Below are 17,302 nucleotides of genomic sequence, written 5' to 3'. Positions count from 1 at the left end.
ATCAAACAATGATAATCTAATATATAAAAATAAGTCGGGTTTTCCTTCCTGATGCTATAACTCTAGAACGCACCAACCGACTTCCACGGTTTTGCATTCGTTGGAAAGGTCTCGGGCTCCGTGAGGTTTATAGCAAAGAAAATTCAGGAAAAGGTAGGGGTAGGGTAGTGATAGGGTAGGGGTAGGGTAGGGGTAGGGTAGGGGTAGGATAGGGGTAGGGTAGGGGTAGGGTAGGGGTAGGGTAGGGGTAGGGTAGGGGTAGGGTAGGGGTAGGGTAGGGGTAGGGTAGGGGTAGGGTAGGGTAGGGTAGGGGTAGGGTAGGGGTAGGGTAGGGTAGGGTAAGGCAGGGTAAGGTAGGGTAGGGGGTAGATAGGGGTAGCGTTGGGTAGTGGTAGTTGAAAGTTTACATCAAGTGTCACGCGGACGAAGTCGCGGGCGTCCGCTAGTTTTATACTAAAGATCGGTTACGTCCCTACAGAATCTCCGCAAAAAATGATCCGAATAATAGGCTACATACAACACTGATGCACAATTTTGTCTTTAATTGCATTATATATTTATGTATATAATAGTTTTTATACTTCATGAACACACAACTCCACATTGTAGACGATATTTAGGTATTATTTGTTAAAATAACGTTCGTTGTTGACCACGACTAACATTGAGTTGTGTATAAATTTCCTCTTTTGAGCGCCTCATTTTTCATGCGCTAGTAAGACAACCAACAGTATTTAATAACAGTGGTCATATCAGTCAGTGAACAGGACAACTTCTGTCGAGTTTATAATTATTTTATAAAATAAAAGATATTTAGCCCGCGACTGCCAACTTAGATTGAATCGTCAATTACCATCAGGTGAGATTGTAGTCAAGGGCTAACTTTTAGAGAATAAATTAAAAAAAACGCATTTTTTTTATTCATCTACAGGATTATGAAAAATCATGTCTTTAGTCGTCAGAAGCTTAGATTCTTGGCAACCTTTAAAGGAGGAGGTTCTCAATTCGACGCGTATGTTTCTTTTTTTCTAATGTTTGTTACCTCAGAACTTCATTTCTCAACCAATTTTGTTTTTTTTTGTTTCAATGTGAATACTCCTGAAGTGGTCCCATTGTCACCATATCCTTTATCCATATATCCATATATAATGAAACTCCTGAGTGATTTACAGTAGCTACCTTGTGATTAAGCTTGATTTAGTTGTATCGATGAGAACATTCCATCTAGATAGGTTGTGACTGTCATTAGGAGTATGGTGATTAAGTTAGGGACATTTAAGGGAACTTTCATCGGTTTACAGTAGCTACCTTCTGTTAGGCTTATTTTTCAAGGTTCAATATACCATAATGTTCAGTTCGAATAAAATAATACCAAATTAAGATTAAAGTTTTACATGAACAACAAATACCTTCTTGTACTAGTCATGACGGTGCATCAATTTAAGACGGAATTCAAGTTCCGTAACCAAGTCATAATAAGTACTTAATGCTCTTTTGTCGTGTGTCCTACTCATTAATTTGTTTAAATCTAAGTCAGATGACGCTATTACATACAATGTTTTAACACGATAACATCATACATTTTGCACTAGATATGTATCTGGTATGATTACACTAAAAATTTTAATAAAAAAAATTCAACCGACTTTAATAACATAAAACACACTAACACACAGGTCACATCCACTGGTCTATCACGGCTAGACCAGTGGATGTGACCTCCGCGTCAATTTGGCGCCGCGTTTGGCGTAACTATAAGAGTTCCTTGTGGACTACGGAACCCTAAGAATGAGTAGTGCTGTTAGTTAGCTGGACTACAATTCTCTACGTTCAGCTGTTCTACACAGAGTAAACAGAGTGAGTCTTTACAAGCAGTGGGTGAAGCCAGCGAGAACCTTAAAAACAAACGACACGCGTGCGACTCCTTGACATCCACGTAATGTTGCTATCTACAAACTTTTTTCATATTTTACCCTAAAAATAAGGAATATTTATAAAAGAAATATTATGAAAAGAGACTCCATCTGCTTTCTTTTGATTTTGTGAACTGTTTTTACAAATTTTTAAAAGCACACATGACGCTATAGTATGTCGACGGTTCGTGACTTCGTATGCTACTGATTTGCGTACGTATTCGATTTTTAATATCGTATTCGTGACGGGTACGACAGCGTCGTGTTTGCTCCATCTGTATATTATTGATTAATCTGTGCTGTTACAGAAGAACTTGATTGATTTAAATAACGTTTTCAGGTCAGTAGCTCTCAATAGATTCGTGAGGTTCTAATAATAATAATTTAAATTATAACTTAAATAAAAGTATTTCTTTATTTAATAATTTGAATAAAATTTTACAATAATTTTAAAACTACGTAAATAAACTTAACATAACTTAACTCAAATTAACTTAAATTTAACTTTTAGACACTTTTATTAAATAACATTGTATTAGTAGTAGTAATCTATATCTAGCATAACAGATGAATCTATATTTAATATTCGTTATTTTCACATTTAATTTATTGCGATTATTCCTAACCGTTAAAATCCTACACCCTTATACTAAGCGCATTTTTGTAATATAAATTCATATAAATTTTTGATTTATTTCTTAGGTATAGTAATAACATTTACATATTATCTCTTAAATCTAAAATAAACGTTAAAATAGTTTAAACATGTAAACAACAATACTACCAACAAATACACACACAAATATAAATAAAAATATAACAAAATAAAATACTTTATATGGCCAGAGAAACCATGAGTTGTTTGTAGCAAGGATTATTTTATTTATCGTTTTATCGATTAGGAATAACATTTTTAGCCGTCGTGAGATTATTCATTCAATTCAAAAAAAAAATGTATCAAATCATCAGTACTCGACACAAAAACCAAGTCACTCTTTCAAGAGGCAAGGTTTTCTTTTTTCCAATTTCACGTAGAACCCTTCTGCTGCCTTCAGCATGATGTCAAACTTGACCCTTATGTTAGGAATGGGACCCTTTTCGGGTTCTCCTACAACTTTATAATTTCGTAATATGGACGTCAGTGCTGTCGGGATTGACTTCAAAGCATACTGATAACCTGTAAAATTAAAATTTGAATTAAAAGTTTAGTTTTTTTAAATAGGTACCTACCTATATATATTATATTACATTATAGATATCTAGGTACCCATGTACCATAAAGTTCTCAAAATCGCATAATGTAATATAGGAAATAGTAGTCTGAGAGGGATATGACGTCGCTCAAGGTCGTGTTGGCTGTGCTGACGCAAGATGGCGCGTCTTGCGATATAAAGCGCTTGTCGTACGGTCGGCTTTAGTATGCTCGTGGCGTTCGAGCCGTCCACATTTCTAGTTGTATAACTTTTTATGGGTTACTTGAGATAGGTTGGGGACTCCATTAAAAGCCATTCTCTTCTATTCAAGGGTTAATTAAGTTGTGAGTAACCTTTGTTCGACATTGGTTTTCTTATGTTTTTGATCCTCTTCTGAGTCTACTAAGATCAGAAGTGGGATGACGAACGCACTACCCACATAAAGTGATAAAGAACGTATTACCCATTTGCATTACGCATTTTTTTGAGTCTGCCAAAAATTATGATCCTATATAAAAATATAACAACAGGCCGCCACCCCGCATTGGAACAGCGTGGTGAGTCTAAGCTCATCTCTGTTTTATAAACAGAAAGGCCTAGCCATGTAGTCGGCCGTTAAAATAAGACGATATTGACTCATTAGGTAAGAATAAATAACAATTTATAACATTTATTCACCAAGAAACTAACTACTCACCTACGCAATTTCGTGGTCCATTACTAAATGGCATATAGCTACAGGCGTGCTGCAAGTTGAATCGTTCAGGCAGAAACCGGTCGGGATCGAAGTGTTCTGCGTCCGGACCCCAGTACTTGGGGTCGCGATGAGCTCCAAAAATCGAAACAATTATCCCTGAACCACTTGGAATAATCACGCCTGACGCTGAAAATGTATTAAATAAAACGAAATATACAAAAAATCATATCATGAATATAAAAATATAACATACTAAAAATCTTAAAATTGTTCAAGCTACCAAACTTACTTTCAGCCGCACTTAGGTTGCTACTATATTACGAGTATGTGCATAGTCTAAATGAATTTATCTATATTAATATTATAGAGATGTAAAGTTTGTGGTGTTGTATGGGGTAATATTTAGATCTATACTAAACCGATTCAGAAAATTCATTAATTGTGAATATTAGATATATGCTGTTTTATCCCCTCATTCTCTCAGGAACGGAAACTACGCGGTAGTAACCGCGTTGCGTAGCTAGTGTACCTACTATCCATTCGAGTTAAGTTGGTTTTTGAGGAATGACATTTGCTTATAGTACAAAGTGAAACGACTGCACCGAGCGATCTGTACCTAATACCGCATATTATAGACATAGTTTGACTTAAACATTATAATATATATGAATATTTATAATGTGCTCGTCATGACCTTTCATTTAATATCAAACACGTGGTAACTGTCTCAGTTTAATTTTTTTAAAGCTTATAATCAGAGCTTTAAGTTCCATCATACAAAATTTTGATAATTATTTGAAAGCCTACCATTAGGCTTTAAAAAATATATTACGATTTTGTTACTACAATTGCTTTGAAACTTCATTCAGTAAAATCGGTTCAGAAGTTTAGGCGCTACTATTTATAGATTTATTTATTTAAATCATTACCCTTCCTTTTGTAGCTTAGCCGTATACTTATATACATGTTTTCTGTGGCCGTAGTCGGGTAAAAGGATCTTAATGAAGAGATAGAAGTTAACTAGTGATACTTACGTAAGGTCATCTCCTTTTCCACTTTCCGAATAATAATAGGCACTGGTGGGAATAATCTTAAAGACTCTTTCACCACTCTCTCTAAATATTTCAACTTGGGTAAATCTTCCTTCACCAATTGACGGTTAGAATCACCAAACACTTCTTTTAACCTGAATAATATTAATATTTTTAATGTTCAAAAGTCAATAGTCAGTATTCATTTGTTTCAATTAGGCTTCGTTTACAAGCACTTTTGAAAGATCAGATACCTGTACCTAATAATATTATAAGATAATGGTGATAATAATCAGTCAAAAACTAGTAATTAAAGTTATAAGTGTTCATTTTGACTAATGTAGAGTAAAATCTAGTCTTGTGTGGACAAAAGTTTAATGATACAGAATAAATATTAGAGACTAAACATATAAAGATAAATGTAATCTAGAAAGTTAATTTCTCCAGATGTTCAATACTTCGCACCACAATATGCTCAAATACATCACTTTTTCGCAGGAATACACGACCGTTTTTTATCCACACAAATTTCTTTGCCGTTGATCGAGCAAAGCGTGTATTTTTTTTAGCTTAGGTGTTAGGTTTTCTACGACATACAACGGTTTTTTGTCTCCTCTATACCAATATGGCTAGTATTTAGTTTGTCATCTTTGAGCTTTTTATTAAATTTAATTACTCCAGCAATAAATGTATCACGAGAGCGCGGACTAGAGAACTTTACAATCACTGATCGTGGGCGTCCATTATCTGGGTTTAATTTGGCAGTTTTTGTGCACATATGTATATCCATGTCTGAAATACTGCTTCCCGTTACCTGGCCTATTTGCGCAACGATGCTAGGTAACTTTTCGGTTTTATATTCTAGTAGGCATTGAATTTCGAGATTACACATACGCGAGTGCTGCTCGATTACGTTGAGATCCTTTACAGCAGATTTCAGGTTTTCATTTTCCTCTTTAAGAACATTTATTTGCGTAATCTTTCCGTGTAATTCCGTTTAAAAATCTTCATATTGGTTATTGATGAAACAAATAGCATCCTTTATTTCGGTGATTTCCTTTGCCATTTTTTTCGTTTTGCTACCTATTATTTTAGTTATATTTTTTTCTATGTTGTTTATGTTTAATAAGATTTTCATTTCTTCTTGGATGAGGTGCTTGACGTTATCAGTGTGAGATCAACGTGGTATTGTTCATGGGGCTGTATGCGTCTATGAGTAACATAAGAAGCACCTGTTTTAAAAGGTGAACAGCTTGTACCACGTACAGGCTTATTAGTGTTATCTCCTTTTGGCTGCTTTGACCGCCATTTTGTTTTATACTCCGAAGTAAGCTCTTTATATTTCTTTTTGATAGAACTAATGCAATCGATGTGGTAGCGTAAGCCGCACGTGACGAACTTAAGTTGTTCTATCGATTCTATATCTACAGAGCATGCAGCGCATTTTTTGGATTTCATAACTTTGGTACTCATTTTGTAATATTATATTACTGATTGAAATATGCTACCGAAAGTCCTGACTAACAGCGCCGCTATTAATAATTATCAGGCGCTAATTTAAAGTATAGAGCATAGGTACGTGGATTATGTTCGTGACGTAAGCGGTAACTTTGCGAGTTGTCTTAGGTTACGAATTAATCAAATGAACAACCGTTCGGTTTCTTATAATGATAATAACTCACGATTCACTCGTCCAATCTTCATGTATCACTATTCGCAAGGTTATTTCAAACACTACACTGAAATATATTGCTTGTGTGACTTGACGACGTACTTCAAACAATCACCTTCACTGCTCAAGCTATTCTCCCCGCCTATCCCAATTAACCCATGAAGGATTACACAACAGAAGTTGTGGTCGGGTTCAACGCCACGAGAGTCGAGCCCACTGAAGCTGAAAGTACGGCGAGCGCCTTATATAGCAAGTCGCTGGCGCCCGATCGCTCCCCCTCTCTAACTCCCACCTTTACAGAAACAAGTCGTGCCACCTAGCGTAGGCACGAGCCAACACTTGATCGAGCGACGTCATATACATCTCAGTATTCCCTACATTATATTTAAACATCTTATTGAGTCTAAGAACGTTAATATTTACTCTCTTGCTACGAGTAACTAGATAATTTATATTCTCTAAATTGTTGAAATCTTAACTTTTACTTACTCTTCATATACCTTTTGCTGGATGTCTGGATATTTTCCTAATAACATGAGGGTAAACGCCATTCCAACTGCAGAGGTATCGGTTCCAGCTATAATAATAGTTAAAATCTCCTCACGAAGTTCCAAGTCTGTATACCCTTTTTCGCCACCAGATAATTGTATTAATAACTCTAGGAAAGATTTCCTTTTAAAATCATCTAATTCTGTAACGTAAATAAACGCTTTACCATACATTTTACTATAGTCATTATGTAGGAAATATCGGCTTAAAAATGCAAATGAACCGAGAAAGCTAAATTTTATACATGACGTTAGTTTTTTCAAGATAGCGGAAAATGCACACAGGAAATATTGGTCGCGAGTTTGGAGTCAAGCTTTTCAAGGTTAAGTCATATCCGAAGTTCAGCTTCCTCGGTTCATTTGCAGTTCCAAATGTATAATAATAATTGGTCTATGCATTGATAGCCCAGTGGATATGACCTCTGCCTCCGATTCCGGAGAGTGTGGGTTCGAAACCAGTCCAAGGGAATGCACCTCTAACTATTCAGTTGTGTGCATTTTAAGAAATTAAATATCACGTGTCTAAAACGGTGAAGGAAAAATCGTGAGGAAACCTGCATTCCAGAGAATTTTCTAGCCAGGGCCAGCTTGGTGGACTATTGACCTAACCCTTCTCATTCAGAGAGGAGACTTGAGCTCAGCAATGAGCCGATTATCGGTTGGTAACTATGCATTACTCCAGCAAATATACTGTATAGGTAATGGTAACAAAAGTTGGCCGACTATTATTATCGAACTAGCTTACGCCGCGCGGTTTCACCCGCGTGGTTTCCATTTCCGTAAGAATACGGGGATAATATATAGCCTATAGCCTTCGTCGATAAATGGACTATCTAACACTGAAAAAATTTTACAATTCGGACCAGTAGTTCTTCAGATATAATGATATACACCTAAGCTTTGCTAATAAATTTGTATCTATTATATATTTGGGTCTATCTTTTAAACTTGACTCAATATATTTTTTTATAATAGGTAATTGAACCTTTTAAACTCCGCAACAAAATAATAATCAGATACAGTTTGTCAAGAGTTTCAAGCGCGGATGTCCGCTAGTTTATATTGTAACGCAAGGAAAGTACAAATGCATACCGTAATGACCTTTGTCGCTTTGGCTTTGCTTGTTATTCTTTAATTGTCTTCGCTTGTTGTGGATAATCTGAAAGAGTAGCTAAGTAAGATCTATAGCTAGATAAGATGATAAAAAGATAAACACCGATAACGAGGTTGTTAATGCCTTTGAAGACTTTTTCCAGAATGTTCCTATCTTGTTAACAGATTCACTGGACTCTTCTGCTACGGAAGCCCAGAGGATATTAAGAGGCCATGTTAAAGAGTGCAACGTTCTTTTTGAATTTCATCATATAACTGTATCAGACATTAAAAAAACTTTTAAACTGTTAAAATTAAAAAGAACTGGAGACATGTGGGGCATGTCAGTGAAAGTAATATCTAACATCATTGATGTCATTGCTCCCCACTTAGCTATTATTTTTAATGAATGCGTGGATTTGGGTATCTTTCCGAACCTAATGAAACATGGCAAACTGTTACCACTTTTTAAATCAGGTGACAAAACTGATGTTAATAATTATAGACCAATTACAATACTGCCAACACTTAGTAAGGTTTTTGAAAAAATCATTTTAAATCAACTTTTAAGTCATTTTAATTTAAATAATTTATTTCACCCTGAACAGTATGGTTTTACTAAAGGTCGCAGTACAACTGATGCAGGTGCTAAACTTTTAAAACATATATATGATGCATGGGAAAATGCTAAGAATGCTATTGGTGTATTTTGTGATTTGTCCAAAGCATTCGATTGTGTTGACCATAACATTCTTTTACTTAAGTTAAGCCACTATGGCATAAAAAGTGTTGCACTCGATCTCATCGCCTCTTATCTTAGTGATAGAACACAAAAGGTATGCATAAATGATTCAAAGTCTCGCGGTTTTTCTAACACAATGGGCGTCCCACAGGGTTCAATTCTGGGTCCTTTTCTATTCCTAGTGTACATAAACGATTTACCACACCATGTTAGCGGCATCTGTGAGATAGTACTGTTTGCTGACGACACATCCCTAATTTTTAAGAGTGACAGAAGTAAAGATAATTCCGACGATGTAAACCGTGCCATATCGCATGTGTCGCATTGGTTCACTGTTAACAACTTACTTTTAAATGCAAAGAAAACTAAATGTATTGAGTTTTCATTACCAAATGTTATAAAATTAGATAAGTCTATAATGATCAATGGTGAAACACTAGAAATAGAGAATTCCACAGTTTTCCTGGGAGTGACCTTGGATTCTAAACTTCAGTGGGGTGCTCATATAGAAAAACTGTCAGGTAAACTCAGCTCAGCTGCTTTTGCAGTGAGAAAAATAAGACAGTTTACTGATGTTGATACAGCTAGACTTGTTTATTTTGCGTACTTTCACAGCGTAATGTCTTACGGTATTTTGTTGTGGGGCAAGGCTGCTGATATACATTCTATATTTGTACTTCAAAAAAGAGCAATTCGAGCAATATATCAACTAAAATCACGCGAGTCCCTTCGTCAAAAGTTTAAAGAAATAGGCATTTTAACAGTAGCCTGTCAGTATATATATAACAGTATAGTTTATGTGAGACAAAATATTAATTTGTACAAACGAAAAGGAGATCTAAACCCACGTCTTACTAGACACGGGCATAAGTTAGTTATTTCTGCATATCGTCTCCAAAGAGTTAAAAAATCTTTTGTGGGTTTGGGTGTACTCTTCTATAACAAGATCCCCAAGACTGTGATGGACTTGCCAATGCACAACTTTAAGCAATGTGTTAAAAAACATTTACTTAGTCAAGGTTACTACACTATTGATGAGTTCCTTAACGACAAAGGTGCATGGAGGCCATTGGATCAGCTTCCACCTTCACACAGGAAATAAAACTATAAGAAATTGTAATTTAATTGTTATCAAATGTAAATTGTAATACTGTATGACTTTTTCAAAAGAGCAACTGTTGAGTTTCTTGCCGGTATCTTCTCAGCAGAACCTGCCTTCCGAACCGGTGGTAGAATCTTTACAAATAGTCAACTGACGTGTCAAAAGTGCTTGTAAACTGAGCCTACTTGAAATAAATGAATTTTGAATTTTGAATTTTGAATCTAATGTCTACCTGATGGAACAGGTACAGTCAATTTACCACATATTCCGCGAAGTCCTTTGTATGAGAAGATAACAGACCAAGCACGTCTCAACCACAAAACCACACACACACACAAACAGTCAGTTATTCACACCAAGGAATAATGAATTATCTGGAAATAGCTTCCGCAATATTTAATTTTTAACACTCTGTAGGTAGGGGGCGTTTCCTAAACGAACACTTCTATAGTGTAAAATATAGCTAACTAACAAACACCTATCACTTCAAATTCGCGACTCGCTGAGCTATGTCATTGACTTTGGTTCGTCTGCGAATCACCTCATTTCTGATTCGATCACGCAGAGAAACTCCAAGCTTAACTCGCTCCATCGCCCGCTGAGTGACTTTGAGCCTAGGCCCTTAGTTGGCGACCTAGTCTCGGATCCGTAAGTCATCACTGGCAGCACGCACTGTTCAAAAACTTTCGTCTCCAGGCACTGAGGAATTTTGGACGAAAAGATGTCGCGGAGTTTCCCGGACGATGTCCGGATGAGTTGGATTCGGCGGTTCACCTCTTTCTCCAAATTAGACCTACCTAACTGGATTGTGGGATTGTGTGTCCTAGGTATATATATTCATCTACAATTTCGAGCTCAGTATCCTCAACAATAACTGGGTGGAGTGGTACATGAGCATTAGACATGATCTTCGTCTTACTCATATAGTCAGAGACTGTGCTGTCTTGGCTAATAACATTAGTATTGATATATTTTAGATAAACAAATAAAATGTTTGTTTTTATTTAAACAAATTAACTTTTGGTTAGTATTTGGTTTTTCTACATACCTTTTGGTTTTCATACGTACCTCATCTGTGAAATCATATACATATTTAACGTGTTTCTGATATTTAGTGTACAGAGGTAACAAACGGAATAGCCACTCCAGTTGCAGCCACACATTGAAGATTCTTTGACTGATAATGTTTAGACCATCCTCTAGAGCAGCAAGGAATTGTGAGTTTGTTTCGGACTGCGCATATATTTTTACCCCTGCCGTTGATTCTAACAAAGCAAAATTCCATTATTCTTAAAACAATATGTACCTATAAAAAAGACATCATTTGGATGTTTGGATGTTTGTTACTCTTTAACGCCGAAGCGATTTTGCTGAAATTTGGAATGGAAATAGAATTTACTCTGGATTGACACATAGGCTACTTTTTATCCCGAAAAAATCCATGGTTTCCCGAGATTTGCGAAAACTGATGAATTTGATGATATGAATGTTTGTTACTCTTTCACGCCTCGACTACTGAACCGCTAAAATTTGGTATTAAGATATATTATAGCCAGGATTAACACATAGGCTACTTTTTATCCCGAAAAATCCATGGTTCCCGAGGGATTTGTAAAAACTAAATTCCACGCGAAGTCGCGGTTGTCCGCTAGTAATAGTATAATAAGATAAAGGACCTTAACATAAAAGACAGACAGATAGAGAGACAAAGAAAACTGTTATTTTTCCTTGAGATATGAGAGCCCTAAACACATTGCCTTTTAACCTAAGGCATTTTACGGGAAGTAGACGACACTACGTAAATGGAAAACAAATAGATTTACCGTATAAAATAATTTTCATTATAAAACATACCACATGCGGCATCTAAAGAATAAGCTGATACTATCGGCCAAAGGTTAACTGTTCCAGATCCAGACACACGTGCCACTTTATGTGTTATATGTTGGCTTTGTTCTGAAAATATTTCTACAAAGCTTTCAACGATTTTCGGACTGAACGCTGGGATTAAAATTTTTCTGCGACGTCTCCAAATAGAAACTAAAATACATGTACAAAAATCAAGTTATAAAATGCAATTTAGTGTATAAATAAACTTTAATATGTAGAAGACACTTTGTTGTCCACTTCAGTAAGTTGATAATAAAGACCAAAAAAGGCCACTGGTGTAGAATAAAGTTTGACTCAGTAACGATCACTATCAAATGTTAATCAATAATCTCCAGAACACCTTCAATCTCCCAACGCTGGCTGTCACTGAAAGTTTTTAAGTAGAAAGAAAAGATCAAAATGTCATTGTACTACCCAAAATTATAACTCATTATTGGCAGGATTAGAAGCAGGGACGTAGCTACGTATCGAACGTATCAATGATACGGAGACTCCGTGCTGTAATGAATTTATAGGCAAGATGTATATTTAATATTTAGTTAATAAATTTTTTAAAAAATTGAATCTTTGCTAGCTGAATATCAAGGAGGAAGTTACTAGCTAGCACTTTAATTTATTATTATTTTTATTTTTAATAATTAAACACGGCCCTTTTAGTTTTTGCTGCGTTTCAAGAGCCAACTAACGACTAAGGCCCTTGGTCGAAACTAGTCGGACACACTCCGACGTTGTATCATGTGAGGTTTAGCCGTGTTTCATAATAAATTAATATGAATAACACTCGTCGATAGTTTAAATTCTAAAATAGGTAGCATGTGTTTCTTTTGTGAGAAATCTTTACCCTTTTGGGCCCTTTACTAATTTTGATACAAGGCCCCTCGAAGGCTCGCTACGCTACTGATTGGAAGCCTTACAGACCAGGTAGGTACTGAGCAAACGAGGCAGTTAGATCGACTCACCAGGTGCAAACACGGTGCCATTACCGAGAACATTACGCATAAATCTATGGACATCATCCTTTTCCAAGCATGTTTTTAATACTATCTCCAAATCCTCCGGATTCACCATTACTGAAAAATCAAAAGCCTGCAGTAGCCTGTCAATATATTTAATACAGTATAGTATATGTAAGACTAAATATTTTTTTTGGTTTAAATCACATCAATAAACACGGACATTTCATTCATTTTGTTATTTCAAAGAGTACAAAAAGCTTTTGTTAGTTTGGGTGTAATTTGTATAACAAGATCCCCAAGACTGTGATGGACCTGCCAATGCATAACTTTAGTAATGTATTAAAAACATTTACTTAGTCGAGGTTATTATACCATTAATGAGTTCCTTAAAAATAAAGGTGCTTGGAAGCCATTGGATCAGCTTCCACCTTCAAACAGGAAGTAAAACTTGTAATTGAATTGAAATTGTAATGATTTTATCATTGTAAATTAAAGTACTATATGATTTTATTAAAAGAGCTACTGTTGAGTTTCTTGCTGGTTATTTTCAACCTCCCTTCCTTCCGGTAGAATCTTTACAAATAGTCAACTGACGTTTCAAAAGTGCTTGAAACTTAACCTACTTGAAATAAACGAATTTTTGAATTTTGAAAAATAGTTATGTATTTGTTATTATAAATTCGAGGAACTGCAGGCCTAAGTATAATATAGTTTAATTTCATCTAAATACCGTAAATAATAGACATTAGAAAAAAAAACTCTCCGAAAACACCATCGTGGTACTTTAAGGAATATTCTAAGCCGTTCTCGAGGGTTGCGCATGGCAACACATTTCATACATTATTTTTTTTCTATTTTATATAATTTCGTGGTTCAGGGATTTCTACGAATCAGAAGTAGTAGATGTTAAGTAAGCTCACCGAAATAAAGAATATGATTAAGCCACATTCTAGTTACGCCATCAGTTTCCATGGCTTCATAGCTAAATTTCTTCAAACTTTTCATTACGTCTGAAATAGTTAATTTAGAATTATTAATTTATTATGTATACACTTGATTACATTCTTATAACTTACATATATATTCATCACATACATACGACTTATTAGGAATTTAAATACATTAAAAACCGTGTTTAAATTTATATAAAAGAGTACGCCAAATAGTAATTTTATAGAAAAACGGGATATCTGCGATCATTACTTTCGGAGCTACACGGATTTAAAGAGTCAATTTTGCGGCTCTGCCATGAATCGCCAGAACGTTCCATACTTTTCGTCCTTAATTTTTATGCTACAAACTTGAAGTTTGGCAGACATTAAGTCAACACTTGCTATGAATGGATTTTGCGAGAGGCGACGGAACCTTTGCGAAGGAGGTCTAAAGGCTCTCGCAAGTTTGTTTGAAATTCCTAATTTTTTTGCTGCAAACTTGAAATTTGGCAGGGAGGTGGTTTATATATGGTAGACGTTCATTACATACTAATTTTATAACAGGGCCGGATTAAAAAGGTCTAAGGCTTTCTCAAGTTTGACCGAAAGTCCTTATTTTTTTTATATTACAAACTTGAAATTTGGCGGAAATTTGTTTTATATTTGGTAGACGTCCGTTAGAAATGAATTTTGCGACAGGTCTGGATTAAGAAGGTCTAAAGACTCTCGCAAGTTTAGTACATAATATTTGTGCTACAAACGTGAAATTTTCGTAGGGAGGTAGTTAACAGTTAGTAAACGTCATTGGATTTTTCGACAGAACTAGATTATATTTATTAAAGTAACCCTTTAAGTTTTAAGTAATATTTTTGTAAAAGGGTTAACAGACTAATGTGTGTAATGTGACAAATAAAATAAACCTCATTTAATGAAAAATGTCACATTAAAAGTAAGGAAATGAGTTTTCATGTAATTACGTTAAAAGATTTTGAAATTTTTATGAACATCCAGACAACCTTAGTTCTTTAGATATTAGTTAATATTGACCTTATTTACCTACCCGTATGTTTCATAAAAAATCAACATATTGAAACCTTGTCATCATCCCCTTTTACTAATTAAAAAACAATTTACCTTCAGTGTTTCCCATAAATTTATGCGCTACACCAATAAACGGCAATTCATCTTTCAGATGTGAGATCCTTGACGCTAACTCATACATTCTCCTCCTTCGAAACCGGTATTGTACGGTCCAGATAACTGTCACTAATACTAATACCGTAAATAAAAACATTTTTCAATACAATGACTTATATTGTGTCTATTTCGAGAAGTTCTAGAATAGAATGATTACTAACGTACGTACTAAGACTGGTATAATTAACAACAATTGTCTCTTTTTTATTATCATCAACTATCAATGTTAATGATGCATTAAATATACTTGTTTTCACTTTATCTTTGTGTGCACACTTTTTTCATTATACATTCCAAAGTAATTTTTTTTTTTCTGTAACATTCAGAGTATTTAATTATTTAGAATTATAATAATAGAAGATTAATTTGTATTGATGAGAACGTTCCACCTAGATGGGTTGACTGTTATTAAGGGTCTGATGATGAAAACAAAGGACAGTTAAGGTAACTCCTCAACGGTGGCTTTGGCTGGTCATTTACCCAAGTAAATATAATACGCAATCAAAAAAACTTTATTAAACACCTCTATTCTATTAAAGGCCTCTGGCCTTGGCTTCGGCTGGTCATTTTACCCAAGCAAATATAATACGCGAACAAAAAACTCGCGGCCTTCGGCCAATTAGCTACCAGAATTTTCCTAAATAAAAAAAAGTTGATTGTCTCATCGAGATGAAGCTACTCACGAAAAATTTGCTTGTTAGTAATCAGTTGTACAAAATATTCTAGGGATCCCTGACTATAACAATTAATACAAATGTATCGTGTAAATTTGTCACGCGACCATCGACGTGACAGCGAGCGACGTAGTTGTACAACTCGTGCGGATTAACTTGACACCTGACTCGAATGATGTTTGTCTAAAGCAGTGATTCACAAAGTGGTAAATATCGACCCCTAGGGGTCTATAACAACTTGCAAGAGGTCTACGTCAGCGCAAAAAAAATTTGGGGATCCATGAGAAGAAAGTGGATCTCAACACGTACACTGATAGTACCTATTATGGAATATAGCGAGAAAATTTATAATTTCCTTTCCATCATCATACCTAGTGGAAAGGGGGTTACCAATCTTCTAACGAAAAAAAGAAACAGACTGGACATCATTAGCCAAAGAGATCTAAGATTAACCCTTACAAAATTGACGCCAAATGTTGATAATTTCTTAAAGCATCAGATTCATCCTTCTCTTAAATATTGACTTATTGCTTATGTTATTTTATTTATAGTTTATTTTATGTTTATTTAATGTTACGTATATTTTACATAACAGATACATAATTTGATTTTGCGTAGTTTTAATTTAAATTAAATTAATAAATGTATAAATTTACATGTGTTTTTACTTAAATTTTTAACACTAAACTTCACTACAGTTAGAAATTTACAGGAAATCAATATCAGGTAATTAGGGGGTCAACCATCATGGAAAAACATGACAAGGGGTCTACGACACAAAAAAGTTTGGGGGAACTCTGGTATAAAGAGTATGTTTGGTAGCTAGGTGTCAAGTTATTGCGCACGAGTTATACACAAAACCACATATCGTCGCCGCTCTGTCCTCCTAATCCCGTTCCGTATGCAGCGAATTTGTACGTTCAGCGATTTCGGCTAGTTGTTTGTCAATCAGCTCAGGCGTAAGTATCTTCTTCTTCCTAGCATGGTTCCACTATGTGAGGTCCGCTTTCCGACATAATCTCGTCCACTTTACCCGATCTTGGGCATCCATCAAGTAAGTATATAAACAGAATAAACAAGCAGAAGACGATAGAACGAAGTTTTGGTGTTTTTTCCAGTGTTAATTACCTACCTATTGTAACGTAAACTCACATTCGATAAAACTCAAATCATATGTTTGTTCTACAAGTATTTTTATACAAGGCAAGATCTAAGGAAGCCGAAGACCTGGCAGACGACGCACCTCACGGCTTAAAAGCCTTTTTTTTTATTCTTTACTAGTTAGCCCTTGACTACATTGTCACCTGATGGTAAGTGATGATGCAGTCTAAGATGGAAGCGGGCTAACTTGTTAGGAGGAGGATGAAATCCACACCCATTTTCAATTTCTACACGACATCGTACCGGAACGCTAAATCGCTTGGCGGAACGTCTTTGTCGGTAGGGTGGTAACTAGCCACGGCTGAAGCCTCCCACCAGCCAGAACTGGACCAATTAAGAAAATCTCAATCTGCCCAGCCGGGGATCGAACCAAGGACCTCCGTTTTGTAAATCCACCACCACTCGGAGTGGTACGGGTTAAGAACAATACCTACGTTGTGCCGAGCTGCCGCTTTCAAAGTTAGAGACACTTAAGGAAAAAGGAAAACTTCATTTTAGTTAC

At 35.5% G+C, this 17,302-nt stretch overlaps 1 protein-coding gene across 1 annotated transcript; it reads right to left on the bottom strand.

Annotated features, from left to right (window-relative positions):
• Window positions 1-2,318: 2,318 nt before the first annotated feature.
• On the bottom strand, window positions 2,319-15,116 carry LOC112055677 (cytochrome P450 4C1-like). The gene is made up of 10 exons (XM_024095872.2): window positions 14,903-15,116; window positions 13,757-13,846; window positions 12,840-12,950; window positions 11,845-12,030; window positions 11,059-11,255; window positions 8,147-8,213; window positions 6,996-7,197; window positions 4,838-4,989; window positions 3,804-3,989; window positions 2,319-3,090 (listed from the first exon to the last, which is right to left on the bottom strand). The coding sequence occupies exons 1-10, from the start codon at window positions 15,060-15,062 to the stop codon at window positions 2,903-2,905; spliced, it is 1,539 nt and encodes a 512-aa protein (XP_023951640.1). The 5' UTR covers window positions 15,063-15,116; the 3' UTR covers window positions 2,319-2,902.
• Between the last annotated feature and the right edge of the window lie 2,186 nt (window positions 15,117-17,302).

This window comes from Bicyclus anynana, chromosome 7 (assembly GCF_947172395.1).
Source record: "Bicyclus anynana chromosome 7, ilBicAnyn1.1, whole genome shotgun sequence".
In the NCBI taxonomy this organism is placed as follows: Eukaryota; Metazoa; Arthropoda; class Insecta; order Lepidoptera; family Nymphalidae; genus Bicyclus; species Bicyclus anynana.
Note: the sequence above shows the minus strand (reverse complement) of the source record. Positions and strands in the feature narration are given on the sequence as shown.

Excerpts from the sequence above, each read along its gene's own strand:
- LOC112055677 (XM_024095872.2), bottom strand. The coding sequence starts at position 15,062 with ATGTTTTTATTTACGGTATTAGTATTAGTGACAGTTATCTGGACCGTA. Across the intron at positions 13,847-14,902 it reads ATTTATGGGAAACACTGAAG|ACGTAATGAAAAGTTTGAAG; the intron begins GTAAATTGTTTT and ends TAACTATTTCAG. Across the intron at positions 3,091-3,803 it reads TGGACCACGAAATTGCGTAG|GTTATCAGTATGCTTTGAAG; the intron begins GTGAGTAGTTAG and ends TTAATTTTACAG.